Genomic DNA, 26888 nt, shown 5'->3' on the forward strand with positions numbered 1-26888 from the left:
AGACGCGAGCAGTGTGTCGGATAACATAAGTCCTTTAATTGTCAAACGTTTACGTTGCATATCATCGTCATGAGATCATCTTGCCACAGGTTTAAAAAAAAAACCCCTCTAAAATAGTTAAAGATAAAGGGTTTGTTATGAATAATCAAACACTATGGAAGAGAAAAAGGAAAGAACATTCAAGCTAAAAGAACTGCATGGGGAGAGAAAATATAGAAGGAAAAACAGAAGTTATAGAATATTTAGTTAAAGAGCTAGAGATTCGGGCGTGGCGTCCACCACAGAACCTGCAACAGACAACTTTTGACCTCAAAGCCTCTTTGGTAAGTTTGTTTTTCCTCAGCAGGCACAATACAGAGTGAATTTTGTGGCAAAAACAATTAAGTGAGAAGTATACACATTAATTGGAATTAAACTGTGACTCCAAGCCACGCCCACTGAACATAAAGGAAGTGTAGTTTTACATAAGCAGGTAGGTTGCATCTCGACCCGTGTCATAGTAAGAAGTGGTTTAATAGAACTGAAAGGGAAATAGTGTTCTACATACATATAGTTGAAAGGGGCGGAGCTAAACAGTGTGGATGGTGAGCAAAATAAGTAAATTAAAAAGCTTGTGTGTAGCTTAAATACATTCATTTGAGGCAGATCCTTGTTAAATGGGCATAGCGTAGGACATTTGAGTTGACGGCTGCCCTCTTCCTAAAATGGGGGGGCAGTTGAGTAATAAAGAATTAAGTAAGTTTGACGGTTAATTTTTTTGGCACAAAACTCACTCCGTCATACAAGGTAGACATGATTTTCTTTTTTACGATATTTTTCCCAAATATACAAAATCTGTAAGAATCCCAACTCCTTGTAAAAACGACCGCACTGCGTGACACAAGGCACACTTGTCCCCCATGTCGTTCTCTCCCACGTATAAAAAGTTTAAAGGATTGTAGGCGTTGTAGGCACTGAAGCGGGAAAAAAACCCCTCTTTCGACACGGTTTGCGTGTAAAAATTATATCATTGCACTGATATGCAAACCGTTCAAGCTCATGTGCGATGAACAGTGTGTAGTGTTTTCCCCAGAGTAAATATTATAATGAATTAGTAATAAAATAATCAATAATCACTTCCAGCATTTGTTTTTTTTTTTTTAAGTCTCCACTGCAAAAACGATCACAAACCAAAAAAAAAAATCACATTACACATCAAGTCCGACGGAACACTTTCTTTAACCTCTCTTTTTCAACATTACAGATTCTTCTATGTCACATCCTGTCACACTAATCAACCAATCAGGTCTCCATAGGGCTGGTGATGTCATGCCGAATGGGTGGGGCAGCATTCATAGGAGCAGAACTCTCTCCAGACCAGTTCTGGATCTTCTCGGGCGGTGAGGATTGAAGCCGGGGGGGAACGTAGTAGTACGGGTTCTGGTGTTTCTGGAAGCCTTGCTTGCTCTGCTGGGTCTGTTGGACTCCGTCCTGAACCGGGCCTGGGTTGTACCAAGTGTACTTCGCCCTCGGGTGCGACTCTGCACCGTCTTGGCACTCTTCGTTAATCTCATGTTGGTTCTGAACGAATCCGTCGAAGGGGTTTCGCCCCCGGTTGCGAGATCGGTTCCGGTTACCGCGTCCTCTGTTTCCATGGTTACGCCGCTGCCACTGGCCCTTATTCGGAGAAGGCGGGGACTGGAAAGTGTGCACAGAGGAGGATGAGGAAATGGAATCCTTTCCTTCCGGTGTGTCCAGTTCTCTCTGATTGGGTGAAGGGCCCCAGTGGAAACCCCGGTGCTGAGGATTTCCCTTAAAAGGAAACTGTAACTTCCTCTCTAAAGGCGGCAGGAAGCGACCCGTCCCGGGCAGAAATGGACCGTTTGGGACGCGGCCGCTCTGAGGTGTGGAGAAAGTGTTTGGGATGCGTCCGGAGCCGCCGCCGAAGGGATTACTCTGAGGGCGCCCCGCTTGGGGATTGGGAGGAGCGCCATTGCCACGACGACGCTTGATGTCTTGATACTTATCAGGATACTGCCACCTGTGACGACCTCGACGATACCCACCATCGTCCTCGCTGTGCCAGCCACCGTGCTCCGCCCCCTCTTCGGATCTAGCTCCGCCCGGATCAGTTACGGGATCTTCGTCTCCCTGATAGGAACAATATCGCCATGACATGTTTCTCTGCTATGATAACTAAAATGTACATACACACTATAACACAAGTCTTAAATCTCGACTCTTCGCTAATCTCACACAACATATGGAGCAAAATCTGACTGAAATGTTTTATGCTAATTAAAGCATTTCGATTGGTTCGTTCAGTCAGCTTTAACAAATACGAGAATTTTAGCAGAGAAAGCGGGCGAAAAAGACTAATGTTGAGTTATGTAGTGTGATTATTATTATTAATCACACAGTCCCAACTTTTAGAGTTTTAATTAACTGAAATGTAGTTCCTTATTAAAATAACAAGTTAAAAACATGTGAGAGAAGTAAAAGGTAGAAGGTTGTTGATAAACAATTGTTTAATCTTTAAAACCGAGAGAAAGGTTGTTTTTCTTCTTCTACGTCTTGTAGGACGTACCTGCAGCTCTACAGGAAATATGCTCTCCATCTTGACCATTCTGTCCCTGAGTGCTTTGATCTCTTCATCCTTCATGTTGTTCTGCAGCTTCACCTCCTGCAGGATGTCAGTCAGCTTATCGATGTGTGCTTTCAGGTCTCCCATGTCCGTCTTCCTTCTCTCCGGTCCCTTGTCCTTCCCTCCGGCCGGTTTCTCCTCCGTCTCGGTCTCGTCCTCTCCGATGCCCACCGTGTTCCACACGTCCCTCGCCACGCTCCTCCAGCTCTCTCGCTCCTGAGGGTCTCTCTGTCCATACGTCCTGCACAGCTCCTTCATGCGGACGATGGACAGAGCCTCGATCTCCTGGCGGGTGTGGCGGAAATCTCCCAGGGCCACCTGAGGGACAGTTGCATTTTCAGTTCACTTTGTAGACGTACAATTACTGACTCGAGTTCATCTGGTTCTCTGCACAAAATGTTGGCACCCTTCTACCCTGTCCGTCAGCAGACTTTCCCTTTTTAATGTTAATGATGATGAAACATTTCTCATTTGTTCATAGAACACTTTTTCATGCATTTAAAATGCAGCTTACTGCTTTACAGTGTAAATTAGGATCATAATGAAATAAGAAATATATAATAAAGCGTGTAAAATAAACTAAAAGTACAAATAAAAAAATGGCAAAGCATAAAAGCTAGTTAAAAACTAAAGTGAAAAAGAAAAACATCTAATATGGTTAAGGAGCAATTCTTTATTTATTATGGATTATTATTATATTGTATTTAATCCTTTGGGTGCTTGATACAGTTAAGACCGGTGTGTGTGTGTGTGTGTGTGTGTGTGTATTACATTAGTGATGCAATAAATGAAAAAATATTCACGGGCACTGAAATAAGCAGAAAAATGTCTAAAGAAAAAGAAAGAACCTAAGACAAAAATTAAAGAATCTTGAAGGCTATATTTATATTTACTTTATGTATTGTAAAAAATTTTTTTTTTAACTTTACATTAAACAAACAAAAAATTCACAAGTGCATCCATTCAGAAGGACACAATAAAATATTATAAAAATTATTATGCAGTCTCCTTATTAACCAGGATCTCGTAGAAACCAGATTTCTTGGACCCAAATACAAGAACTTTTTCAGTCAAGAAAGTGTTTTTAATTCTCGCGTGAAGATTTCTGAGGTGTATGGGTAATACTGTTGTGTTTATTTTGTGTGTGTGTAGAAGAGCAATGCTGACCTCATAGCAGATCTCTTTAACAGCCTGAGTACGCAGCTCCTCCACACTCGGGTGCTGTTTGGTTTCGAGGCTGGCGGGAAGACGCCGTCGCTGAGGGATCTGATACACACGCAGAGGCTCGCGGCGTTTCCCGCTGCTCGGCAAACCACACTTCTTCACTATGGACTGCACCTGAGCACGCAAGAAAATCTGTACATTACTGCTGAGGGAAAGAATAATAAAATGAGAAATGTAGAGGAACAGTTGAAATGGGGAAAAAACAAACATTTAAAACACTTATTTGTTTGTTTTGGTCTGGTCAGCAATCCTTTATCCACTAATTCCTAATTATTATTATTATTATTATTATTATTATTATTATTATTATTATAATAATAGCTTGACCCAGACTGGCTCGTACCTCCACTATTAGCTGTGAGAAGTGAATGCTGCAGTTATTCGGGATTTATCATAAATGACTGCTGTGGGTGTGGTTCTTCACTTCAGAATGGACCAGGGTGTGTGTGTGTGTGTGTGTGTGTGTGTGTGTGTGCGTGCGTGCGTGTGTGTGTGTGTGAGAGAGAGAGAGACCTTGTTGGCAGGTAGTTTCTCTCTGAGGGATGAGATAAGCCTCCAACTCTCCTCACAGGACCGTTTATCCGAGTCATCACCACTGTCTGAATCTGCATACTACACACACACACACACACACACACACACACATTGACTAATGTAACTGTATGTAAAGCTCACCAAATTAGAGAGAGAGAGAGAGAGAGAGAGAGAGAGAGAGAGAGAGGTGAATAGAGAGAGTGGGAGAGAGATGGAAGAAGGGATAAATAGTACAGGAAAAAAAAAAACCACAGCAAATGTGACTGACAGAGATGAGCAAAATGAGAGACAGAGAGAATGTCAAGGTCAGAGACGTATTCACACTGTCTGCACTTCAAGTCTGACTCACACACTCTTGGGGACATGAACAGAAAAGTGTGTGCGCGCGCACGCGCACTCTCTCTCTCTCTCTCACCAGTCTCTGCTGTTCCAGCAGTTGGTCAGCCTCCTCCTTTTCCTTACGGTACTGATTCTCCAAATCCTGCAGCCTGAGGAACACAAACAGTGGGTTTGAGTGAGTGAGTGAGAGCGTGTATACGCTTTGTTTCTTCCACAGTTCAGTTACACTTCTTACACTCTTCTCTTTTTTCATTCTCTTTCATCTTGTTTAATTCCCTTGTACTCTCACCATCTCAATTCTGTTTAATATGATTTCTTCTCCTTTATTCCCAGTCACTCTCACTCAACCCCCCCTCACCTTCTTTCCATCTCCTGTTTTATATCGATGCCCTGTTTCTCCAGCAGTTCTTTCTGTGCATAGCTCCAGTCCACCTGCTCCCCCTGCTGGTCCTGAGTGGCACTGCGCTCTCTTTCCAACCTCGCCTGCTCGGGATGGTTGAAACGAAACACGTGGTTCTTCCCCATCACGATTCGGTTACCTAGCACACACACACAAAATGCTTTGAAATCTCTCACTTGGGTAAATTTTCCTAAATGAGTAAACAGTGAATTCAAACAAAACAACGAAAGAAAAGCCTGAAACCTTGTCTGAGAACGACTCCTTCTGTGATCTGTTTGCCGTTGACGTACGTTTCCGCTCCGGGTAACGGCTCCAAAGTCACGACGACTACACAGAAAGCACAAACAAAAGACTGTAAAACATTTCTACAACATAAAATCAATAAAAAAAAATTATTATTTTGTCCGTACATTACAGATCAGAACACATTCCAGAGCAGAATAGTGGTCAGTTTTACCTTCCCCATTATCTTCCACTTCACTGCAGAACACACAGTGCAGCTCCTTTATAAACTGCCCACTCAGACGGACGTCTACATCCTCCTGTCCTACCCTGCAACACACACACACATATTTAAGTATACAGCTAACTAACAAACACCGTTCTTGCTCTCTAGATTAGATTCATCATCATCAGTGATGCAGTTTGGCGTAACTCTAGCTACAGTTAAAGATGGGCGTCTCATCATGTCCCAGAAATACACACAGCGTTATGAATATTTTCTATTTAAAAAGTCATAAATCTCCTGATATTCGCTCACTAACGTAACTCAATTTTTCAGCCGCTCTTTGCGTAAAGGTGCTGGAGTCAGAACAGGTGATTTCATACCTGGTTATTCCATCTTTAATGTAATACAGCAGGCATTCTGACATCAAAGGATCTTCATTCAAGTTCACTAAATGCGGAGTCTGAAACACATGCAATGTTTATGGAAACACTATGCGCTATATATATTATATTATATTATATATATATATATATATATATATATATATACACACACATACATACATACACACACACACACACACACACACACACACAGAAAGTCACTGGAAAATCTGAATTAGCGATAAACACTGGACTACTAGCAAAAAAGGGTGGGGCATATACAGGGTGGGGTTGTGTCCACTAGACATAATGGGAGAACCCAGATTTCCTGATGAAGATCAAAGTATTGGCACCCTCAAGGCTGTATCTGTAGTAAATAACATAGTGTTCGATTGCAGTTTGAGGTGTAGAGGTACGAGAACAGAAACTGACTTTTTTGGGAGAAAATACACCCACAGTCCCTCCGTCTTCTCTTATGGACACTCCCATCTCCGCCAGCAGGGCCTCCCTGATCACACACACGGAGCAAATGAGCTGAAGTTCCACAAAACGGTTTATATTTTCTTGCAATGCTGTGTGTATGATGATCTATATACATATGGGGTCTGTGTGTGTGCGCGTATGTGTGTGTTCATTCCTACCTCTCTAGTCGTATAGATTCGGTCTTGCGCAGTTTGTCTTCCCATGTCTCGTTCAGCTCTGCAATGATCTTTTCTGTCTCCTGAGAAAGAGAGAGAAAATGAGGGGGTAAGAATGATAGTGTGAGAAAGAGACAGAAGGGGGGAGGAGGGGGGGAGAATAAAAGAGAGAGAGAGAAAGACGGGGAGAGTGAATGAGAGAGAGAAAGAGAGTGAATGAAAGAAAGAGATAGAATATCAGAATTGACCGAAACCACATGTAGTGTGTGCACGTGTGTGTATGGGCGTGCCTCTGTGTGTTACCTTCAGTCTCTCCACAGCCTCCTCTTTGCTAATTGGTTTTATTGGGCTGGTTGGGTTAGGGTTGAGGTCCTCCATTTGTGCATCATGGGTAATCTGGGCACCAGGAACAGGGGGCTGCTGGGATACGCCTGGACCTCCCACTATAGAAGATCCTGACAGGTTTATTGTTATTGTTAATAATAATAATAATAATAATAAATATCATTATTAATATAATTATTATTAATATGATTACAGGTTAGGACTTTAAATATATAAATCTAATATACAAGTCTATATGTCTGTGAGTGTACTATGTACACGTGCATTTATGTCCCTGTGTGTATGCTGTGTACGTGTGTGTGTATACTGTCCGTGTGTACACAGGTGTGTGTACATGCCTGATTATAGTTTAAGTACACATCCAACACATCCAAGGACATAGTGTTTTTTTTGTGTGTATATGGATGCATACACATCTGACAGTATGGTGTGTGTGTGTGTGTGTGTGTGTGTTACCTGGAACAGGTATCAGGTCACTGAGACCCTGAGCCAGCAGCAGCTCTTTGAGTCGTGACACTTCCTCTTTGAGTTCTCGGACCAGACGAGCATTCGGGTCTTCGTTAATGACTGCGTTACAGCGGATCTGCTTCGCCCGGTCCGCATACCTGACACACACACACACCATATTTTATGTGTTCTTTATGTTTTTGTTCTTAGACAGAATTCATTCGGGGGTGTTTCAGGAGCAGGAATTAAAAAGCTGTGTGTGTGTGTGTGTGTGTGTGTGTGTGTGTGTGTGTATACCTGAGTGTACTGAGGGTTTCCTCATAGTTGATGTCTGCTGGACTCAGAGCAGCGATCATGGCTGTGCGAGAGTTCCCCCCTTTAACAAACAAAACATTCAAATCAGATCAAACTACATGCAAAAGCATTCACACACACACACCCACACCCACACTCTCTCTCTCTCTCTCTCTCACACACACACACACACACACACACTCACCCAGGTTCTCTCTCAGCAGCCAGGTAAGTACTGAGTCTCTGTAAGGGATGAAGTCAGACTTCCGCTTTTTGGTGCTTTGCTGTTTAACAAGAACAGAAACACGATGCTAATCAGTCCATAAAGTCATGGATTTTTTTTTTTTATATCAAAAGATCAGCGACATACAGTACGTGTGTGTGTGTGTGTCTCACCATATCTGCCAGTGCTGAAATGACCTTGCCCAGTGTAGTGAGAGATTTGTTGATGTTTGCACCTTCCTGTAAATTAGACAACAAATGACTTCATCTAAGTGATGATGATGATGATGATGATGATGATGATAACAACTTGGTTTAATGCATTTATTTGACCCATGTACAGAGTTAGCAGCTTAACAGTATGATGGTTAAATAACTAATCTTAGTTCTCACCTTTAACCTCATGCCCTTTGCCCCGGATGAATCTGCTCTTTCACTTCCTGCCAGGTCGACCAGGCTGATCTTACTCACCTGAACAGCATCAGAACACACACTTACACACACACACCTCGAACATTTTTAAATCTCGCAAAGCTCAAAGTGCTTTACAGCATGTGGAAGGAAAAAAAACAAACAGGAAATAAACACGTATGACATAACAGGAAACAGTGATGTGTGTTAAAATAACTAAACGGGAATTATTTTTAACAGCTAAAGTAAAAAAAAAAAAAAAAAAGGGTGTTTAAAAAATAAAATAAATAATTAAAAAAAAACCTGTTAACAACGCCATCCAGTAACGTTTTTATGCCGAATGCTCAAATCTGATTGGTCAGGAGGTGTGCAGTATTCCCGTACAACAGCGCGACCCGGACTGTAGCGCCGGCTGTAACACGAATGACGGGTTTCTATTAAAGCGTTCATCGTTTCTATAGTAACGACTCATTCACAGCGACCTGTACAGCGGACACTTCGCAAAATCTAAGACTGAATCGTCAGAATTTAAAAAAAACGTTTTGTTAAACAAATTAAAACCTATAATTAGTGTATCGATGTGGTGACTTATTTTGTTAAGAGATGTTTAGTTAGACTTTATGGAACGGAGGAGAGCACTGTCGTATTGTCCGTCCGTCCGTCCACACACACACCTTCTCGGTGTCGAGGTTGGTCATCTGGTCGTGGCGTCTCTGTGTGAACAGGATGGTGAACACGGCGTGAGAGCGGCTGCTCGTCTCGTTCATGTTGGTAGCGGCCACCGTCCTGGAGACACGTTCATTTATTTTTTAGTCAGAAATTTTTAACAATGTTCTATATAATACTGTTTAATAATGATTTAATCTGGCTATTTTTGTCACAAATAAGACATCAATTTATATTTCATATATACACTACCGGTCAAAAGTTTAGACACCCATTCTGTATTTTTTCCCCACATTTTAGAGTAATAATAAAGTCATTAAAACTCAGGAGTAATACAAATGGAACGATGGGAATTATGTTGGGATAAAAAAATCCCAAATAAATCTAAATAATTAAATATTTTAGCATCTTCAAATTTTCCCCTAGAATTTCCAGAAATGTATTCCTGGCGTTTTCTCGCCTGATTTCTTGAGGAATTTCCCCGAGATGATTTTTAAACAGTTTTAAAGGAGTTCACACCGACGCTGCACACTCATCTCCTGCTTTACAGAATATTTCTCTCGAGTCATCCGTTTAAATAAAGATTTTTTTTTGTAAATAGAATGTTAGTTTTCTAATGAAAGAAATGAATACGTCGGCACGGTATTTTTGTCTACGACACCGATTTCACACATTTAATCACACACCTTCAGATCAAAAGGGTTTTAACATCATGAGAAACATTTCCATTTCCAAAAACACACATTTGTCGAGTGTCCACAAACTTTTGACGGGTAGTGTATACATGATTAACAGGTTTCTTCAAGGTGTACGATTCCACAATGTTAAAAGCTTCTCGGATGTAAATAAGGATGTAAATTTTGCCCATGGAGTAAAACACACACACACACACACACACACACACACACCCTTACAGTAAATATATTCTCCAAGATCACAAGTAATGAAATCCTTTTTAAAGTCATATTTTATCTTCAATTACACACACACACACACACACACACACACACACACACACTTCACAAACATGTCTCAGGTCACTGGGTTTTACTGAAACTGTTCTGGTGTTTGTTGGAGCTGCTCTTGTTTCTTGGCAGTGTGTGTGTTAAAAATTATGATTTGAGTGCATAATTTTTTTAAACTTTGTGTTGCATAAAAAAATCAATCAAGTTATCGATTATTGTGAGGAAGTAAACTTTTGGGAGAGCTCTCGGGTATTGTCGGTATTTTTAAGGTCTAAAAAAGCAACTGATTTTAAAAGAAAGGAAGAAAAAAAAAAAAAAAGTCCCATAAACGTATACACCAGAACGGCACCGATGTATGGGCCAATAATCGTTATCGGCCGATATCACTCTGAATAATCGGTTATGGGTATCGGCACGTCTCTAGTATACCCTGATAAACATATTGTGTATTGTAGAAATATCTTCTGATATCATATGTGATGTTTTATCACCCACCCGTGTTTTAATTAATTCATTATTATTTTTTTTTTAATGGTAGTTTAATGGATACCTGGCTTTGTTGCCGCAGTCCATCAGATCGGCGATGTCGCTGTAGCTGGTGACGGCCATCTTGGACAGATCCTCTACGTAAGGCCCCATGATGGGATGTTCTCTGACTCTTAGAGGGCCTTTACTCTTCGGGTTCAGCAAATCCCTCACACGCTCACAGTAAATCTCCATATACGAAACCTACACATACACATACACACATACACACACACACACGCACACACGCACACACACACACACAGCTCATACAACTGAAATAAATCACATTATGTAAATGTATTTATTTGGATTCTGGACTCTGATTGGTCAGGAGGTGTTGATTAGTTTTCTACACACACACACTTACCTCAACAGAGTAGGACAGGTCTGCGTCGTTGTTTTCCGCGGTTCGTTTGAACAAGTCTTCACAGAGCTGGGAGACGAAAGAAAGAAAGAAACACACACACACACAGTCAGCTGCAAGAGCGTGTCATATAGAAGTATCGTTAGTCATAGCCACCTTCCATTATGTTTTAAGCCAAACTATTTTTTTCCTGTTCGATTCTCCCCCCTAGTTTTGTGTTAAATGACGTGATACGCCTCTACGCCCCTCTACACCAGCCCTGCATCACATGTTGGTCAAATCAGTACCATTCAATTCCATTGCAAGTCCAATTTCCAAGGAACACAGAAGAACATTCCTGTGTCTAATCAGATTTACAAAGAACGCAAGACTTAGAAATGGATTACAAAATAAAATCCAAGAAAGTGAGCAAGCAAGCAAATGAGAAGATAAGCAAGCAGGTAAACAAGTCTGCCTAGAAGTAAGCTTACGAGTATATTAGCAAGTGACCAAGTAAGTAAACAAGCCAGCTAGCAAGTGAGAAAGAGAGTTAGTAAACAAGTATTTAAGCAAGGAAGTAAACTAGTAAGTGAGCAGGTCTGCAAGAAAGTAGACAAGTATGCAAGTAATCAAGCAAGATAGTGAGTAAGTAACCAACCCCACAGGTATATAAGCGTATGTAGTTTAAGCCCAGCCCCAAGTGCCGAGTTTGATCTCTCTCACCTGTGGGATGATGCCCTGCTGCTCAGGTTCCTGTTTGCCCATCATGGTGTAGGACTTTCCTGCTCCGGTTTGGCCATACGCAAAGATGCAGACGTTGTAGCCTTCGAAGGCGTGAAGCAGCATTTCTTCTCCGATGTCCAAATACACCTGCCTCTGAGATGCAAAGCACGGGTCCTCCTCCTAACGTCAGGGAAACGATTGAAATGATGAATGAGGGGACGAGACGGCAGGTGAATCTACTGTTTAAAACCATCCGGATTTAAGAGTCGGTTATTTAACATCGAGACGACTCAACAACAAAAATTGCTGTTGCAATTACTAACACGTGATGCTGACTCAGACTTAGACAAAACATTCCTCTCTGTGTGTGTGTGTGTGTGTGTGTGTGTGTGTGTGTGTGTGTGTTATCACTGCTCTGGTCAATAAGAACATGTATATAAGAGTAAAGAATGCTGTTTGTGCACTGAGACTTTTAAAGCTGCGCTGTAGAGAGAGACTCACTGTGCTGTGTGACCAGTACGAGTAATCGAAAGTGAAGCTCTTGGGTGTGTCTTTGGGCTGTTTGGGGTTGATGATGCCTGCAATACAAACAATTAAACATTAACTATTAAAAACTCCTGTTTTATAGTTTCTTTAAAAAAAAAAATCTGATTAATCTTATACTCTTGCCGTTTCTGGAGAACCGAGTTTCCAACCTAACACACAGGGACTAAACTGAAACTCTTACGATGGAGTCCTTACACGTCACATGACCAGACACAGAGCGGTTCTTCTCACAGCGGGTTGGGAATCTCATGACTTTACTGGCATTTCAACACTTTACAGACGGAATTCTTCTAACTTTTCCCCCGGTCACGTCGCTAGTCGCTATCATGCTCCGAAGAACTTGTTCCGTCACGATGCAGGCAAGCAGGCAAGTGCACGAGTACGCAAGTGAGTAACTGCGTCAAACAAAACTATTCGGTATTTTCTTTCATGTTCTGAAACACTCATTGTGTCAAGATGCTCAAACAAACAAACAAACAAACAAATAAATAAACAAATAAATAAATAAATAAATAAATAAGGACTGCTGCCTTTAAGATTCTGAAGCTCAGGGCCAGAAAAGTATTCAGAAGATATCATACACTCCGTGACTATAATCCGTACGATGTTATACAGCATACGCTAACATCGGGAGCAGATGGAAAAACGAATTAGCCAGTGTCTTAAAGAAATAACTTGTTCATGGATACCCGTTCCAAAATTCCCAAGCACTGGCGAAAGTGAAGTGGGCGGGGCCAGGAGACAATTTAAATTCGAGCAGAGTATAGCTCGGGAGTCGACGGCTGTGGTACTCGGTCAAATACTTTCCATGTGTTTTTTTTCCCCTCCCCAACATTTGTCCCGAGTCGATAACTGTTGCAGATTATCCCTTAATAAACATTTGGTTGGAAAACCAAACAGAACCCCAGATGCTTGGAAAAGTGTCTCTGTAACTGTATGTTGCATATTAGTTTATTGTAATTTCGACACACGGGGCTATTTTTCTTTCGGAATCGTATTAAAATATTTTAATCCTGAGGTTTTGAATTTCAAAAGGCAATGATTAAAATAGATGTTTCCGTCAGCTAGTAATGTGTTAAAACATTTTAAATCGGTGCAACAATGTGTCGGCCCTCAAACACACCCCTATTTCACTAACTTTTACTCCTCAAAAATATTTTCCCCCACAATTCCTGCTGTTAAATACAGCCCTGTTTAAATACAGACAGAGGAAAGCCCAGACTGTGCAAACACTCCATCAGATCGAGAGTTCCTGGGCCTCATCCTCTCTCTCTGATCTCAGGCCAGTGTTTAAATCCCCTCGTATAACAGTGAAAGAGAGGAGAGGAAAGGAGGACAGTCTACAGGAAGAAGAGAATGAAACACAGCAGGGTAACAACGGCGCAGTCCGGGATTTGGGCTGGACCACAGGACTGTATTTATACTGCAGAGCGGGGTTAAAGCAAACAGAGCGCCAGCATTGTAGATTCTTTAAATAGGGAGGTGGGGGAGGTGGGGGAAGTACTAGCAAGAAAAAGAAAAAGTGGGGAATGAAGAGCAGGGGGAAGGGGACGGGATATTGAGGGTGGAACACACACTGAGACGCCTGTGGAAAAATGATGGAAATGCTGAGTAAGAGGAAGAGAATGTAGCACAATGTGGTTAGAAGCACAGAAGAACTAGCGTCCGCTAATGCTAACAGAGCACAGGCTAAAGTGAACACAGTGGTGCAGCTTGCTATTTCTGCGGTTCTTCAGTATCTGTGCTAAATGTTTGAACATGGGCGGAGCTAAAACGGTCCAGGACACAGATTAGTCAGCGAGTCATACAGTACTGTCCTGATGAACATCTTCAAAAACCTATTTAACGCTTCAATATACTTTAATATATCCTGTACTCGATTCCGATTGGCTGGAAGGTGTGACAGGTACTCAGTGGGTTTAATTGCCGTTCTAAATGAATGCACTGCCTATAAACAACTGTAACCATAGTAACGTACAGTAATTAAACTTCTTTATTAGTAGAGATGCAGCACTACTGCGCTCCGCTTCACGTGAGGCGGCTCTTTGCCTCCACGTCGTGCGTTAAAATCGTGTAATCGGATAATCCTGGCTGTGGATTATCCCTTACATATTACATATATAAAAGCATTATCCACATATAACCCAATTTGAAGAATAAATAAATAAATACAATAAAAACAATACCAGTTAACAGAAGGGTGTGTTTAGTTTTGCACGTGGACTGAAATATTTTAGTAAATCAGCATACACTTACGTTTCTGTAGCTCCGAGGCGCAGCATGTGAGATCAGCAGGATTATGTAGATTAGCTCGGGTTTCATTAATGTATATACGATCGTGTGTGGTTTGAATTTGGAGTGTGTGTGTGTGCGTAACTCACAGGTGGACTTGTCCTGCATCTGGATCACACACTTCGCTGCACGGTTTGTCTCGCGGTTGTTGAAGGGCCGCACGCGAACTGCCACCTTCACCGAAGACGCCATGGCAACCACTGGCCAATCAGCTCTTAGCACCTGCAGGACCAAGATAATGGGTTTAAAGCATCCTGATTTCTCTCTCTCTCTCACACACACACCAAATAAACAAACAAACAGAGAAACCAAGAAAAAGTCATTAATTTCTAATTGAATCTTAATTTTTTTAGCTATGGTTAATTGATCTATATAAACTAAGGTTTAATTGATATACTTACAGAAAGATTCTTCATAAACAGAAGTTTACAGTTTAAGATCAAAAACAGAAAGCAGTGAAATCTGATAAAAGGATGAAGTGCTGGAGTCAGATTTTATTTTCCTGTTGCTTCGTTTTCTGTTCTCTCCTCATGTGTTCCACACACATCATTTACCTTACGGTGGACTCGGATATACAGGTGTGGACCCGTGTGTGTGTGTAACAGGTGTTTCCTTTATCAGGATGAACAGTCTGGCAGGCAGCCAAGTCACACTTCAACAAGGGCGGATTAAACCCCATCATTACAGCAAAACATGTACACACACAGAGCGAGAGCGCGAGAGAGAGAGAGAGAGAGAGAGAGAGAGAGAGAGTGTGAGGTACAGGGGAGGAGGGAGAGACAGATTGTGTGAAGTGTGAGGTTTCATAGCGTTTGCGACGTTTCGTACAGTTCGCAACATTTCGCAGCGTTTGCGATGTTTTGCACGTGTGTAAACTATCACGGTTTTAACTGAACTTTTTGGAGCAGCCGTACCCCTGAGCCCCTCCTCAATAAATACTTAACAGTGTATTTCAGGCATTGGTGGTTTGGTATGAGAGAATGGGGTGGTGAGGAATGTGCCTTAAGGGTGTGTGTGTGTGTATTAAAAAACCTACCGTGAACAAAGTCAACAACAACAACAAAAAAAACACAGTGGGGATCTGTACACATCAAGGTCAGTCAGAGACACACACACACACACACACACACACACACACACACCCCTCTCAGTGACACACAGCCAGCATGATGAACATAGCTGACATTACACACATTTCACAGCCAATTTCGAAACATGCTCACGCAATTACAGCAGAGTCTGACTCTATTTTCTCTCTCTCTCTCTTGCTCTCCATCATGACTGCATTCTCTCTCTTAACTCTTCTCACTAAATCACTCTTTCACACTCCATAGCTCACTCCTTAACTCCCCCCCCCCCCCCCCCCCACACACACACAAAAGTAAGAATATATAATATAAAAGGTTAAACACGAAGCGTTCACTCGCTCGTCTCACTCAGCTGATTCTTGGTTTTAAGAAGTAATAAAGAACATGACGAGGCTTTTCATGTCTCTGGTCTCTACAGATATCTTTGTCCAATAGTTTTTTCCCCCTTTCTTATTTGGACCGATTGCGGAGACGTTAGTATATTTGCGCTTAAACAGACGTTAATGCTGAAAAACACACATTTTGAGCGTTAATAGCGACTTTTCAGATATAAAATAGTCTTTATTTCTTGAACAGAAACAGTATTAAACACGTAATCCCATGAGTCAGACGTCTATTAGGATAGCAGTTAGTTTGGCACTGATTGCTATTGGCTGATGTAGAAATGAGCCTTGTTCAGAAATTCTAAATCGACATGCTATACATCACGGCTATAACATAAGCGAGAACATGAGATGTAACTGTAAATGGATAAAAAGTATGACACTGTGGTTCTTTTTATAAACAAAAACCTGCCGTATCTGTGGTGTGGACGAAAACAAGACTGTTATGAATGAAGGATGAGAGAGAGAGAGAGAGAGAGAGAGAGAGAGAGAGTGTGTGTGTGGTCCATTCCTCTTCTAATTGCTCACTACAGATAAATAAATAATTTTCTAAAAAATCGAGGAGCTCGTCTCAGGGTCAAGAGCAATGGGTTACGGACGTTTAAAAACTACTCACGTGGAGTATACGCATCAGAAAGAGACAGAGAAGCAGAAAGAAAGAAAGAAAGAAAGGAAGGAATCAGTGCAGGCTGAACAGGAAGTGTGGTTTATCAAAGAGATGGAAGAGAGATGAGGGAAGAAAAGATTCAACTCCTGAGTCAAGGCAGTAATGAGTCAGTAAAATAAAATGATGTTGGAGTTGTTTTGTGCTTCAACTCCTCCTAAAACGACTTTATTCGCTGGAATCCAAACCTGGAGTTAAAGCTTGAGAAATAATACATTAATTGGATCAACAACTCCTTTACAGCAATTTAATTTTCTTTAGCAGCTCACACAAAAAATCTAAGAAAAAACACACACTGTGTTTGATTCACTTCCTTCAGTGAGTCGATTCAGAGTCACTCAGAAGCAAATCAATCTGACCCAGTGTGTTCTCATCTTGGCTGATTGAAGAACTGCACTGAGGAGGAGAACACACCAGGGTTCTGTACAAACACACACACACACACACACACACACACACACACACACACACAACGTTAAGATAATAAAAGTCCTGTGAGTAACTGTGGGACGTCAGGAAGAGGAGGAAGAGTTAGAAGAAATGTTATAATGAGATAAATTAAAGAAAGGAAGTGAAAAAGGTAGAAAGAATTTAATTAAATTAAGAGACAGAAAAAAAGAGTGACAGAAGAGAGAGAGACCTGGTGAGATTCGAACATGAATCTCAGGAATGTGTGTGTGTGATTATAATCATCTTGCTCTGTAATGAAGCACCAGAGACAGTGAATCACACATTCAGTTCTCTCTCTCTCTCTCTCTCTCTCACACACACACACGCCTGAAGCAAAACACAGGTTCAACACGGAGCAGAGAAAATATTAACACACCTGAGAAAGAGGAGAAAATAAACCAGTGGAGAGAAATGAGAGGAGAGAAGAAAGAGAACAAAAGAGACTAAAAAATAAATTCAGAGAACAGAAATAAAGTTGGAAAACATTAAGAGAAGAAAAACAAGAAAGAGAGAAAATAAATGAAGAATAAAAAAAGAGAGAAAAAATATGAGTAGATGGAAGGAAAGAAAAAAGTTTCAGGGAGTAGAGATGTCGAATTGAAAATAAAGAAGAGAAGACGTGAGGACATAAAGAGAGAGATGGAATAGAGAGAAAGAAGAAATGAACGATTCAGAGACTACAGATGGGGAACTGGAAAAAAGAACATAGATGACAGGATGAAAGAAAAGGGTAGAAAGGGTGGGGGAAAGGAAAAGCTTCAGTGAGGACAGGATTCATTTAGAGACAGAAAGAAGACAAGAGAAGCACAGAGGAAAAGAAAGAGGGAATGAAAGACAGAATAAGAGAAAGAAGAAAATGAAGGTTAAAGTAAAGATGAGGAAAATGAAAAGACGAGAGAATGAAAAAGAAATAAAAAGAAAGATGGAAGAAGGAAAAACATTATGATTTTTTTTACATGAGAAAAGATCAGACAACAAGAAAGGAAGATGAAAGGAAAGAAAGGTGTTAGAGCAGAAGTGACGGAAATAAAGAGAGAAGGATGGAAAAGAAGAGAAAAAAAGAAAGGAAGGATTTAAAAGGAGAAAACAAGGAGGAAAATATTGTGCAGTATACAAAGAGAAAGAGGAGAAAATCCCAAATACACACAAACGTGTGCATGTACACACACACACACACACACACACACACACACACACACACACACAGAGACAGATGTTTCCACACATCTGGGAGCTGATAAGGAATGGCTGGTCAGTCCATTTCACAGTCTCTTCTTCACACAAACCGAATCAATGGTCAATCAAATTGAACTCCGACTCACACAAACGATTCATGAGTCGATACCGAGTCTGGGGTTTTCGTCTAAAACATCAGTAAGCAATATGGGGAGAAAAACAACTAAATACTACAGTCTCCCCCCCTCACACACACACACACGGTGTAGAAGTGTATATCATATGTGTTATGAGTTATTTTATTACTGAAGCGATTCTTTGTGAAACTGAAGTAGAACTTATATAAAAGTTTTATAAAAGATGGATCACTTCATACATAGTTGTAAAACAAATCATTAGAACATATAACTCATTTACTCACCACTTAAAAAAGAGAGACAAAGATCCAAAAGTTCAGGTAAAAAAAATACACAAACAGAAACTAATAAAAAAATCCGAATCCCCTTCGTCTTTAGACTAGCCGCACCTGTTTAGCATGCTAATCACCGGCTGTTCAAAACCAGCACGGAGATTAAAAAAAAAAAAAAAAAAAAGTTTCTCTCAAAGTTTTCCGTTTGGGCCCAAAACCTTCCTGAAGTACAACGGGAATCCACGGTGTGTTCCGCCGACAGTTTCAATCTCAGGTGAAGTTTTCCTTCGATGATGTCACTTTTCTTCTCGCGCTGTTAGCCGGTTAGCTTCAAGACGTCAAACTCCGGACTGTTCTCAAATCACGTCAGGGCGAAAACAAATTTCAAACAAGCGAGCTTTAAATAAGTGTTAACGGTACAAGAGGACAATTTAGTCGTTAGAAATTGAGTCACGGTGTCCACTAAAGGGGTCTGAGTGAGAGGGGGTAAAAATAATGAAAATAAAAACTAGGTGAGGCCAAAAAAAAAAAAAAAAAAAAAAAAAAAGAAAAGAAAAGGAAAAAAGTGACCGGTAAAAGTTCGGCCTCGCGTGCGGCCCTGGCAGCTCTACTCCCGTCTCGCGCGATCACACCGGACGACCTCAGGCTGGGTTGCCAGATTGGACAAAATGGGTCTCCAGAATGAGTTTGCGGTCAAATACGTTTAAAACCATAGCTTCACAAACTTTTTAGGGCTCCAAATGGACATTATGAATAAATTGTCTTTGGCCCCAAGTCCTGACTACAATACATTTATTGAAATTCCAGATTTACAATACAAGTCTACTGTAACATGTAAACATTTTTATTATGTCAGTAAAAATATATAGTTACAGGTAAATTTATATAGCGCTTCTCTAGACACGCAGCAATCTTAATCCTCTGGTATACCTCCTTTTTTATGCGTATGCTAGGAACAGCGTATAGTACGTGAGATGCAAATTTGATGCTAAAAACCTGAAGCATACATTCTACTCTCCCCAGGAGTTCTCCCATATAGGTACTGGCCAATCTCAACACTGCTTAGCTTCAGTGAGAAACCAGACAAGAACTGCAGGGAGAAATGTTTGTTTTTAAAAAGTGACTAAACACCAAAGGAATATTCCTTACACTGGCGATAATCCACTCTGGGGTGGTGTGATACCTGACGCCAAGCACTGGAATCTGATTTGCACTTATCAAGCGGCTTTGCTCACACACTTGCGTATCTTATGTACATCTGGAAGATCTAGATGGCACATCTGCGCAAAATATACCTGTCAGTCAGGTTTCCAAGTCGCACTGTAAAATGTTTAGCGATTCCATGCACCGTGACATTAAACACACTGATGTGCTCTGTTTCTCTGAAAAGTTTCCGCTGTCGTTGTGATTGTCGTCATGATCTGCGTCCCAAATTGAAAACATGGACCTTAGACTCAAAAGTATTTACTAATCTGGAAGATCCAGAACGCTGGTATACTGAACAGATATATCAGTAAGGTTTAAGGTGACATGAATTACATTTTTAAAATGCAAAACACTAACTGTAATAGTGAAAACCGGTTAGTGCGCAATAACGCTCTAGAACAGTACATATGCACGCTGTGCTTTAAGACACAGCACTAGTTTGTTTAGCGGAGGTAGATGGATGAATGTTTCTCCATTTTACTCACTGAACCTCACTACTGCTGTGTGTCAGGAGAGTGAGAAGACTAAAATAACACGTACCTGTTTAAACTACTTTAAACGTGGCCTGTCTGAATGTGACACCCAAAAACATTTCAAAAATATATGCACACAAATTCGTCGATATTTCTAATATTAATAATATAAAAACATATATAATATAAATAATTTAATGAAACTAAAGATGGTTTAAATAACTTGTTTTAACTCACTCGAGTTGAAAATATTGAAAGAATGCAACTAAAACGTACAATCTGGCAACCTGGCCGGCCACTCGGCTCCGTAATGACGTCATCGCGCTTTAAAGCGACAGCAGGTCCAGTAACTAAAGATCCACGTCACATAAAATGCAAAGACCTTTTAAAAATATTTATTAAAGCTATATTATATTTAAAATATTTAACACGTTACTAACAAGGGTTTAAATATATATATATATATATATATATATATATATATATACACATACATGTATGTGTGTATATATATATATACACATACATGTATGTGTATATATATATATATATATATATATATACACATACATGTATGTGTGTATATATATATATATATATATATACACATACATGTATGTGTATATATATATATATATATATACACATACATGTGTATATATATATATATATATATATATACACATACATGTATGTGTATATATATATATATATATATATATATATATATATATACACATACATGTATGTGTATATATATATATATATATATATATATATACACATACATGTATGTGTATATATATATATATATATATATATATATATATATATATATATATATATATATATATATATATATATACACATACATGTATGTGTATATATATATATATATATATATATATATATATATATATATATATATATATATATACACATACATGTATGTGTATATATATATATATATATATACACATACATGTATGTGTATATATATATATATATACACATACATGTATGTGTATATATATATATATATATATATATATATATATATACATGTATGTGTATATATATATATATATATATATATATATATATATATATATACACATACATGTATATATATATATATATATATATATATATATATATATATATACATGTATGTGTATATATATATATATATATATATATATATATATATATATATATATATATATATACACATACATGTATGTGTATATATATATATATATATATACACATACATGTATGTGTATATATATATATATATATATACATGTATGTGTATATATATATATATATATATATATATATATATATATATATATACACATACATGTATGTGTATATATATATATATATATATATATATATATATATATATATATACACATACATGTATGTGTATATATATATATATATACACATACATGTATGTGTATATATATATATATATATATATACACATACATGTATGTGTATATATATATATATATATATACACATACATGTATGTGTATATATATATATATATATATATACACATACATGTATGTGTATATATATATATATATATATACACATACATGTATGTGTATATATATATATATATATATACACATACATGTATGTGTATATATATATATATATATATATATATATATATATATATATATATATACATACATGTATATGTATGTATATATATATATATATACATACATGTATATGTATGTGTGTGTGTGTATATATATATATATATATATATAATGTATGTATGTATGTATGTATGTATGTGTGTGTGTGTGTGTGTGTTTGCCTAAAGTGCTAAAAAAAAAAAAAAAAAAAAAGAAGCAGCATGTAAACAGAAAAAAAATCCACACAATCATAAAATATAACTATTTATATTTCGCGAAGGAAATACACAATTTGTGTGGGAAGTAAAATAGTGGAGGAAAAAAAAGAAGAAAAGATAGAAAGAAATAAAGATAGGGGAAAAAGAAAGTAAGCGAGAAAGAATGCCAAACAGAGTGAGTGATAGAGAGAGAGAATGAGCCAGAGAGAGCGAGAGAAAAGTGACAAATACAAAAAGAAATAGAAAAAACGGAGAAGAAATTAAAGAATGGATTTTTAAAACCCTTTAAACGAGTATAAATTTATCATTGATTTCATTAATGCAAAATATAAATTCTACTTTATTACTAATAAAACAGAATTTAAACATTCAACAGTTTGAGCTCTTAGAAGTATAATAAGGAATAATAACAAAGGCATGAACCTTACTGCGCATGCATGACAGCTCGCGCCCGAACCGGAAATCAGCTGAGCTAAGTAAATATAAATGTCTAGCTAATTAGCATAGGATAACAAAGTTTAGCAGCTAGCTATTTAAATTATTTCAGGTCTTAAAAAGACTTTAAAAAAGTTTATAGAAATTAGCACAATAATAATAAATATATACATAAAAGTATAATATATAATAGTATTCACTAAATAATCGCCAAAGTGATTAGCTAAGCTATCGCGCGCTAACTATTTAGCAGCCTTTTTTTCTTCTTTTTTTATTTATTGAAGATTAGCTTAGCATAGCTCAATGTGGCAGCAGTGGACCACACATGGCTTCCAGCTGTATCAAGTCGAACCGGCTGAAACAGAAGAAAGCGGGCAGTTTCTCAGTTTTGCAAAGTAAAACTATCATATTTATATGTTTTATTTGATGATTTATTTGCCGATTTTAGACTTCGAGCTGAAATGCGTTTAACGGTTCAGGTGAATAAGCGCTGCTGAATGTGATTAGTGGGTGTGTGCTGTCCCCTGCAGGCGGTCGCGGGAAGTGCACCGGTGCTCTGCGGCCACTGTTTGTCTCCCTGCCCCAGATCTTCATCTCTCTTCATCACTCTCTCAGTATGGTGAGGAGTTTTGGGAGAAAATCCTCAGATATCCGAGGTAAAAAACAAACAAACAAACAAATAAATAAAACACACAGCTTTGTGGACAAGCTCAAGGGTTTACCCAGGGTCACGTGACAGTGAAACTAGCACAATATTTAACACTTACACTACTGAACCAGCTGAATTAATATCTAATACAGCATTTTAACACCTATAGTCACTTACTAAATTAACATATTCATTTGTGCAGTGTTTAATTAACACGTGAAGTTCTGCGTAGCATTGAATCAGCATTATATACATCCAGCTGGACACTGTGAGAGTTAACACTCTAGATGTTAATTAACCCTTTCATGCGTAGTGTCAACATTTATAGACTGTCAGCTTTTATATCTATGATGAAATTAATTTCTCACAGAAGTAGGAATTGGATCCTGATATATTGGAATGTGTTTCATTCATTTTAAATAGTTCATTAGATATACGTGTGTGTTTTTGTTTATTTCAGTGAGAAAGCAGCGTGCTATGATCCGGGCTGTGGAGATCCGTTAAACATGTTCTACAGAGAACCCACCGAGATGGTCAGAACGTTTCCTTGTTTATTAATTCATGTGAAAATGATTTAATTTATGAACCTAATTAGAATTTACAGGTGATGTGATGAGTTAGGTGAGGTCTGAGCTGTGTGTGTGTGTGTGTGTGTGTGTGTGTGTGTGTGTGTGTGTGTGTGTGTGTGACCTGTACAGGTGTGTACAGGAGTGAGAGGAGTGAGGGAAGAGAACCTCTCGGTGGACACTCTGCCGTCTCCGGCTCAGCTGATGGGCAGAAGGAAGAAGGGAAGAGGACGAGTGCAGAGAAGAGACGCAGCACAGAGACAAGCAGCTGCGGTCACACAGCACATCGGAGACCTGAGGAGGAAACAGAGCGCCGTAGATCAGTGAGGAGAGAGAGAGAACAGAGAGGGAGAACTTTTAAGAATGAAAGTGACCAGAGGACAGTAGAGAGAAAAAGAGATGTATAGGAGAAAGAGGAACATGTGTGAATTGATGGATGGATAGATATATAGACAGACTGATAAACAGATAGTCAGACAGACAGACAAACCTATACAAAGACTGACGGACAGATGGATAGACAGACTGATAGCAGGAGAGACAGACAGACATGGTGGTGATGATCGTGGTGATGGTGGTGATGATGATTGTGGTGATGATGATGATGATGATGATGGTGATGGTTACAGGATGAAGACGGAGAAGTGGTGGGGTTCGACGCTGGGTTACCCTCCAGAGAACAGCTGCTCTTTAGATGTCATCAATCTGACTCCTCCAGAGACTCCGTGGCGTTTGGATCCGTCTCACACACACGCGCAGTATTCTGCCCCGAGTCCAACACACCTGAACACCGGTACCATTAACCCACAGGTACAGTGTTCAGAACAGCAGGCTTATTTTAAATAGAAACACTTTGATCTCCTGCTAACGATCCGGCTAACGATAACTATTTCCTTGAGCGTTCAGGTGTTTGGTGGCTGTGAGGAGATGATGGATCTCGCTCCCGGTGGAAACCCCATGATGTCGTTTGTGGTGACGGGAACAGCGCACAGAGAGGCACGGAGGAACTGGGACACGCCCTGTCTGGACTCGCCATATGTAGCCACGCCCCATCTGGACACGCCTTATCTACACAAGCCCCATTCGTTCTGGGGTTTCCCCTCGATTAAATAAGATAGACCCTTTTTTTTTTTTTTTTTTTTTTTTTTAATGTTCATGAATTTATTTAGCGTTCCTGTTCTCTTCAGAGATTTTAATTCTGATTATCATTTTTATTGACATGTTTACCATCAGCAACAATAATCATTAGTGTTTCCTGTTTGTTATTTACTTCTGGTTTGTGTTTACAGGCAAGGTGTTGTGTGCTGTTCTGTCGATAAGCCTGTGCATTAAAGTGGAAAACGTTTTAAGATTTTATTAAAGATTCTGTCATTCAGAATAAATTCTACATTAAATGAATAAAATGATAAAGATGTCACGTCAAACTCATCTTTCTCTTTACTGCCATAAACATTACATATGATTTAAGTTTGCGATGTGATTAAATGATTTGGATCGATCAATTTGCATATTCATGTGTATTTAAATATTCTGGCATGTTTAATGAGGATGAAGGGTTTAGATTTTTATTCGGACTAATTTTTACGAATCACATATTAAACCTTTACTTATTTTAATGCAGTAAAATGACAAGTTTGTGTCCTCTGCACTTTTTACTGGTATTTATTACAGAGTCTCACTTTATGTTGATGACCTTTAACTTTATACCTCAAACCCCACTGCTTCCTAAACATCTATCATCAGAAATTTAGTTCTTTTTCAGGATATAAGCTGAATATTAGCTAAAGTAACAGTGCAGTAAAACATCCCAGATGTAATGTTGCCCTTTTATTTGTAGTTTTTGATATTTGGGATTTAATATTTCACATGACCTTTCTTCTCCTCACAAAACATAATATAATAAAGTTGGTTGCAGACTTACGGTTGGAAGAAGGTAGAAGAACTGGAGTGTCCTGCACGGAGCCCTGACCTCAACCCCACTGAACACCTTTGGGATGAACTGGAGCCTCCTCACAACATCAGCGCCTGACCACAACCTCACTAACGCTCTTGTAGCTGAATGAACACAAATCCCCACAGCCACGCCCCAAAATCTAGTGGAAAACCTTCCCAGAAGGGAAGAGTGGAGCTTATTATAACAGCAAAGGGGGAATAAATTTGGAATGGGATGTTCAACAAGCACGCATGGGTGTAATGGTCAGGGGTGCACATACTTTTGGCCATACAGTGTATGTTCAGATGTATGTGTATATATGTTATGTATTTTGACTATGAAAAATTGTGTTCAACTTTGGTCTAGTGTTCTCTTTGTAAACATTCACTAAAGACACAAATTTTTTAACGTTTGTGTTAGAGATGATAAAATAAAGTCAGCTAAGCAAATTCTTAAATGTTTATTAGATTTTTTTTATTCCATACTTGGTTTTGTGTAAGTGGTATTTCTGAAAGTGTCATACTTCAGCCAAATGTATATTTATTTTTATCAGGTGAAGTGAATAGCATTGATTATCTCATTAAAATGGCACCTGTCGAGGGGGGGGGGGGGGGGGGGGGGGGGGTTATTATAGGGTAACGGGTGAACAGTCAGTTCTGGGAGTTGACGTGTTGGAAGCAGGAAAAATGGGCAAGTGTAAGGATCTGAGTGACTTTGACAAGGTTGTGATGTCTAGACGTCTGGGTCAGAACATCTCCAAAACAGCAGGTGTTGTGGGGTGTTCCCGGTATGCAGTGGTCAGAACCTACTAAAAGTGGTCCGAGGAAGGAGAACCGGAGAACCGGCGAAGGGTCACGGACGCCCAAGTCTCAGTGATGCGTCCGGTCCGATCCCACAGAAGATCTACTGCAGCACAAACTGCTGGAAAAGTCGATGCTGGTTCTGATAGAAAGGAGTCGGAACACACAGAGCGTCACAGCTTGCTGCGTCTGGAGACGTGTAGCTGCAGAGCGGTCAGAGCGCCCATGCTGACCCCCTGTACTCCACCGAAATCTCCTACAATGGCCATCAGAACTGGACCACGGAGCGATGGAAGAAGGCGTCCTGGTCTGATGAATCAGGTGTTCTTTTACATCACGTGGAGGCCGGGTGCGTGCGTGTCGCTTACCCGGGGAAGAGACGGCACCAGGACGCACTGTG

The 26888-nt window shown here is 39.3% G+C and overlaps 2 protein-coding genes across 3 annotated transcripts; one reads left to right on the top strand and one right to left on the bottom strand.

Annotated features, from left to right (window-relative positions):
* Positions 1-16: 16 nt before the first annotated feature.
* kif1c (kinesin family member 1C) lies at positions 17-19102 on the bottom strand. Of its 2 annotated transcripts, none has more exons than XM_047151768.2 (24): positions 18554-19102; positions 14461-14593; positions 12035-12111; positions 11534-11713; positions 10835-10900; positions 10490-10668; positions 8983-9094; positions 8291-8368; positions 8072-8137; positions 7881-7959; positions 7679-7757; positions 7391-7539; positions 6893-7032; positions 6593-6672; positions 6384-6459; positions 5949-6028; positions 5578-5672; positions 5364-5447; positions 5079-5259; positions 4797-4869; positions 4361-4459; positions 3791-3961; positions 2567-2941; positions 17-2130 (listed from the first exon to the last, which is right to left on the bottom strand). In XM_047151768.2, the coding sequence occupies exons 2-24, from the start codon at positions 14561-14563 to the stop codon at positions 1282-1284; spliced, it is 3471 nt and encodes a 1156-aa protein (XP_047007724.1). In that variant the 5' UTR covers positions 14564-14593; positions 18554-19102; the 3' UTR covers positions 17-1281. The 2 variants fall into 2 exon arrangements, with proteins under 2 accessions (XP_047007724.1, XP_017315630.1); XM_017460141.3 differs by having other exon boundaries at positions 6893-7044; positions 18554-19100.
* A 3444-nt stretch (positions 19103-22546) lies between these two features.
* Positions 22547-25324, top strand: LOC108260174 (uncharacterized). The gene is made up of 7 exons (XM_017460248.3): positions 22547-22581; positions 22825-22935; positions 23071-23196; positions 23650-23722; positions 23888-24078; positions 24385-24565; positions 24662-25324. Exons 2-7 carry the CDS (start codon positions 22844-22846, stop codon positions 24866-24868), a joined length of 870 nt encoding a protein of 289 aa, XP_017315737.1. The 5' UTR covers positions 22547-22581; positions 22825-22843; the 3' UTR covers positions 24869-25324.
* The last annotated feature ends 1564 nt before the right edge of the window (positions 25325-26888 follow it).

This window comes from Ictalurus punctatus, chromosome 28, assembly GCF_001660625.3.
Source record: "Ictalurus punctatus breed USDA103 chromosome 28, Coco_2.0, whole genome shotgun sequence".
NCBI classification, from domain to species: Eukaryota; Metazoa; Chordata; class Actinopteri; order Siluriformes; family Ictaluridae; genus Ictalurus; species Ictalurus punctatus.

Bases quoted from the DNA above. Each gene is read 5' to 3' on its own strand.
- kif1c (XM_017460141.3), bottom strand. From the start codon at position 14,563: ATGGCGTCTTCGGTGAAGGTGGCAGTTCGCGTGCGGCCCTTCAACAAC. The intron at 6,460-6,592 runs GTAGGAATGAAC...GTGTGTGATCAG, and splicing joins GAATCTATACGACTAGAGAG to GGAGGCCCTGCTGGCGGAGA. The intron at 4,460-4,796 runs GTGAGAGAGAGA...GTGTGTGTGTAG, and splicing joins TGCTGGAACAGCAGAGACTG to TATGCAGATTCAGACAGTGG.
- LOC108260174 (XM_017460248.3), top strand. From the start codon at position 22,844: ATGTGGCAGCAGTGGACCACACATGGCTTCCAGCTGTATCAAGTCGAA. The intron at 23,723-23,887 runs GTCAGAACGTTT...TGACCTGTACAG, and splicing joins ACAGAGAACCCACCGAGATG to GTGTGTACAGGAGTGAGAGG. The intron at 24,079-24,384 runs GTGAGGAGAGAG...TGATGGTTACAG, and splicing joins AAACAGAGCGCCGTAGATCA to GATGAAGACGGAGAAGTGGT.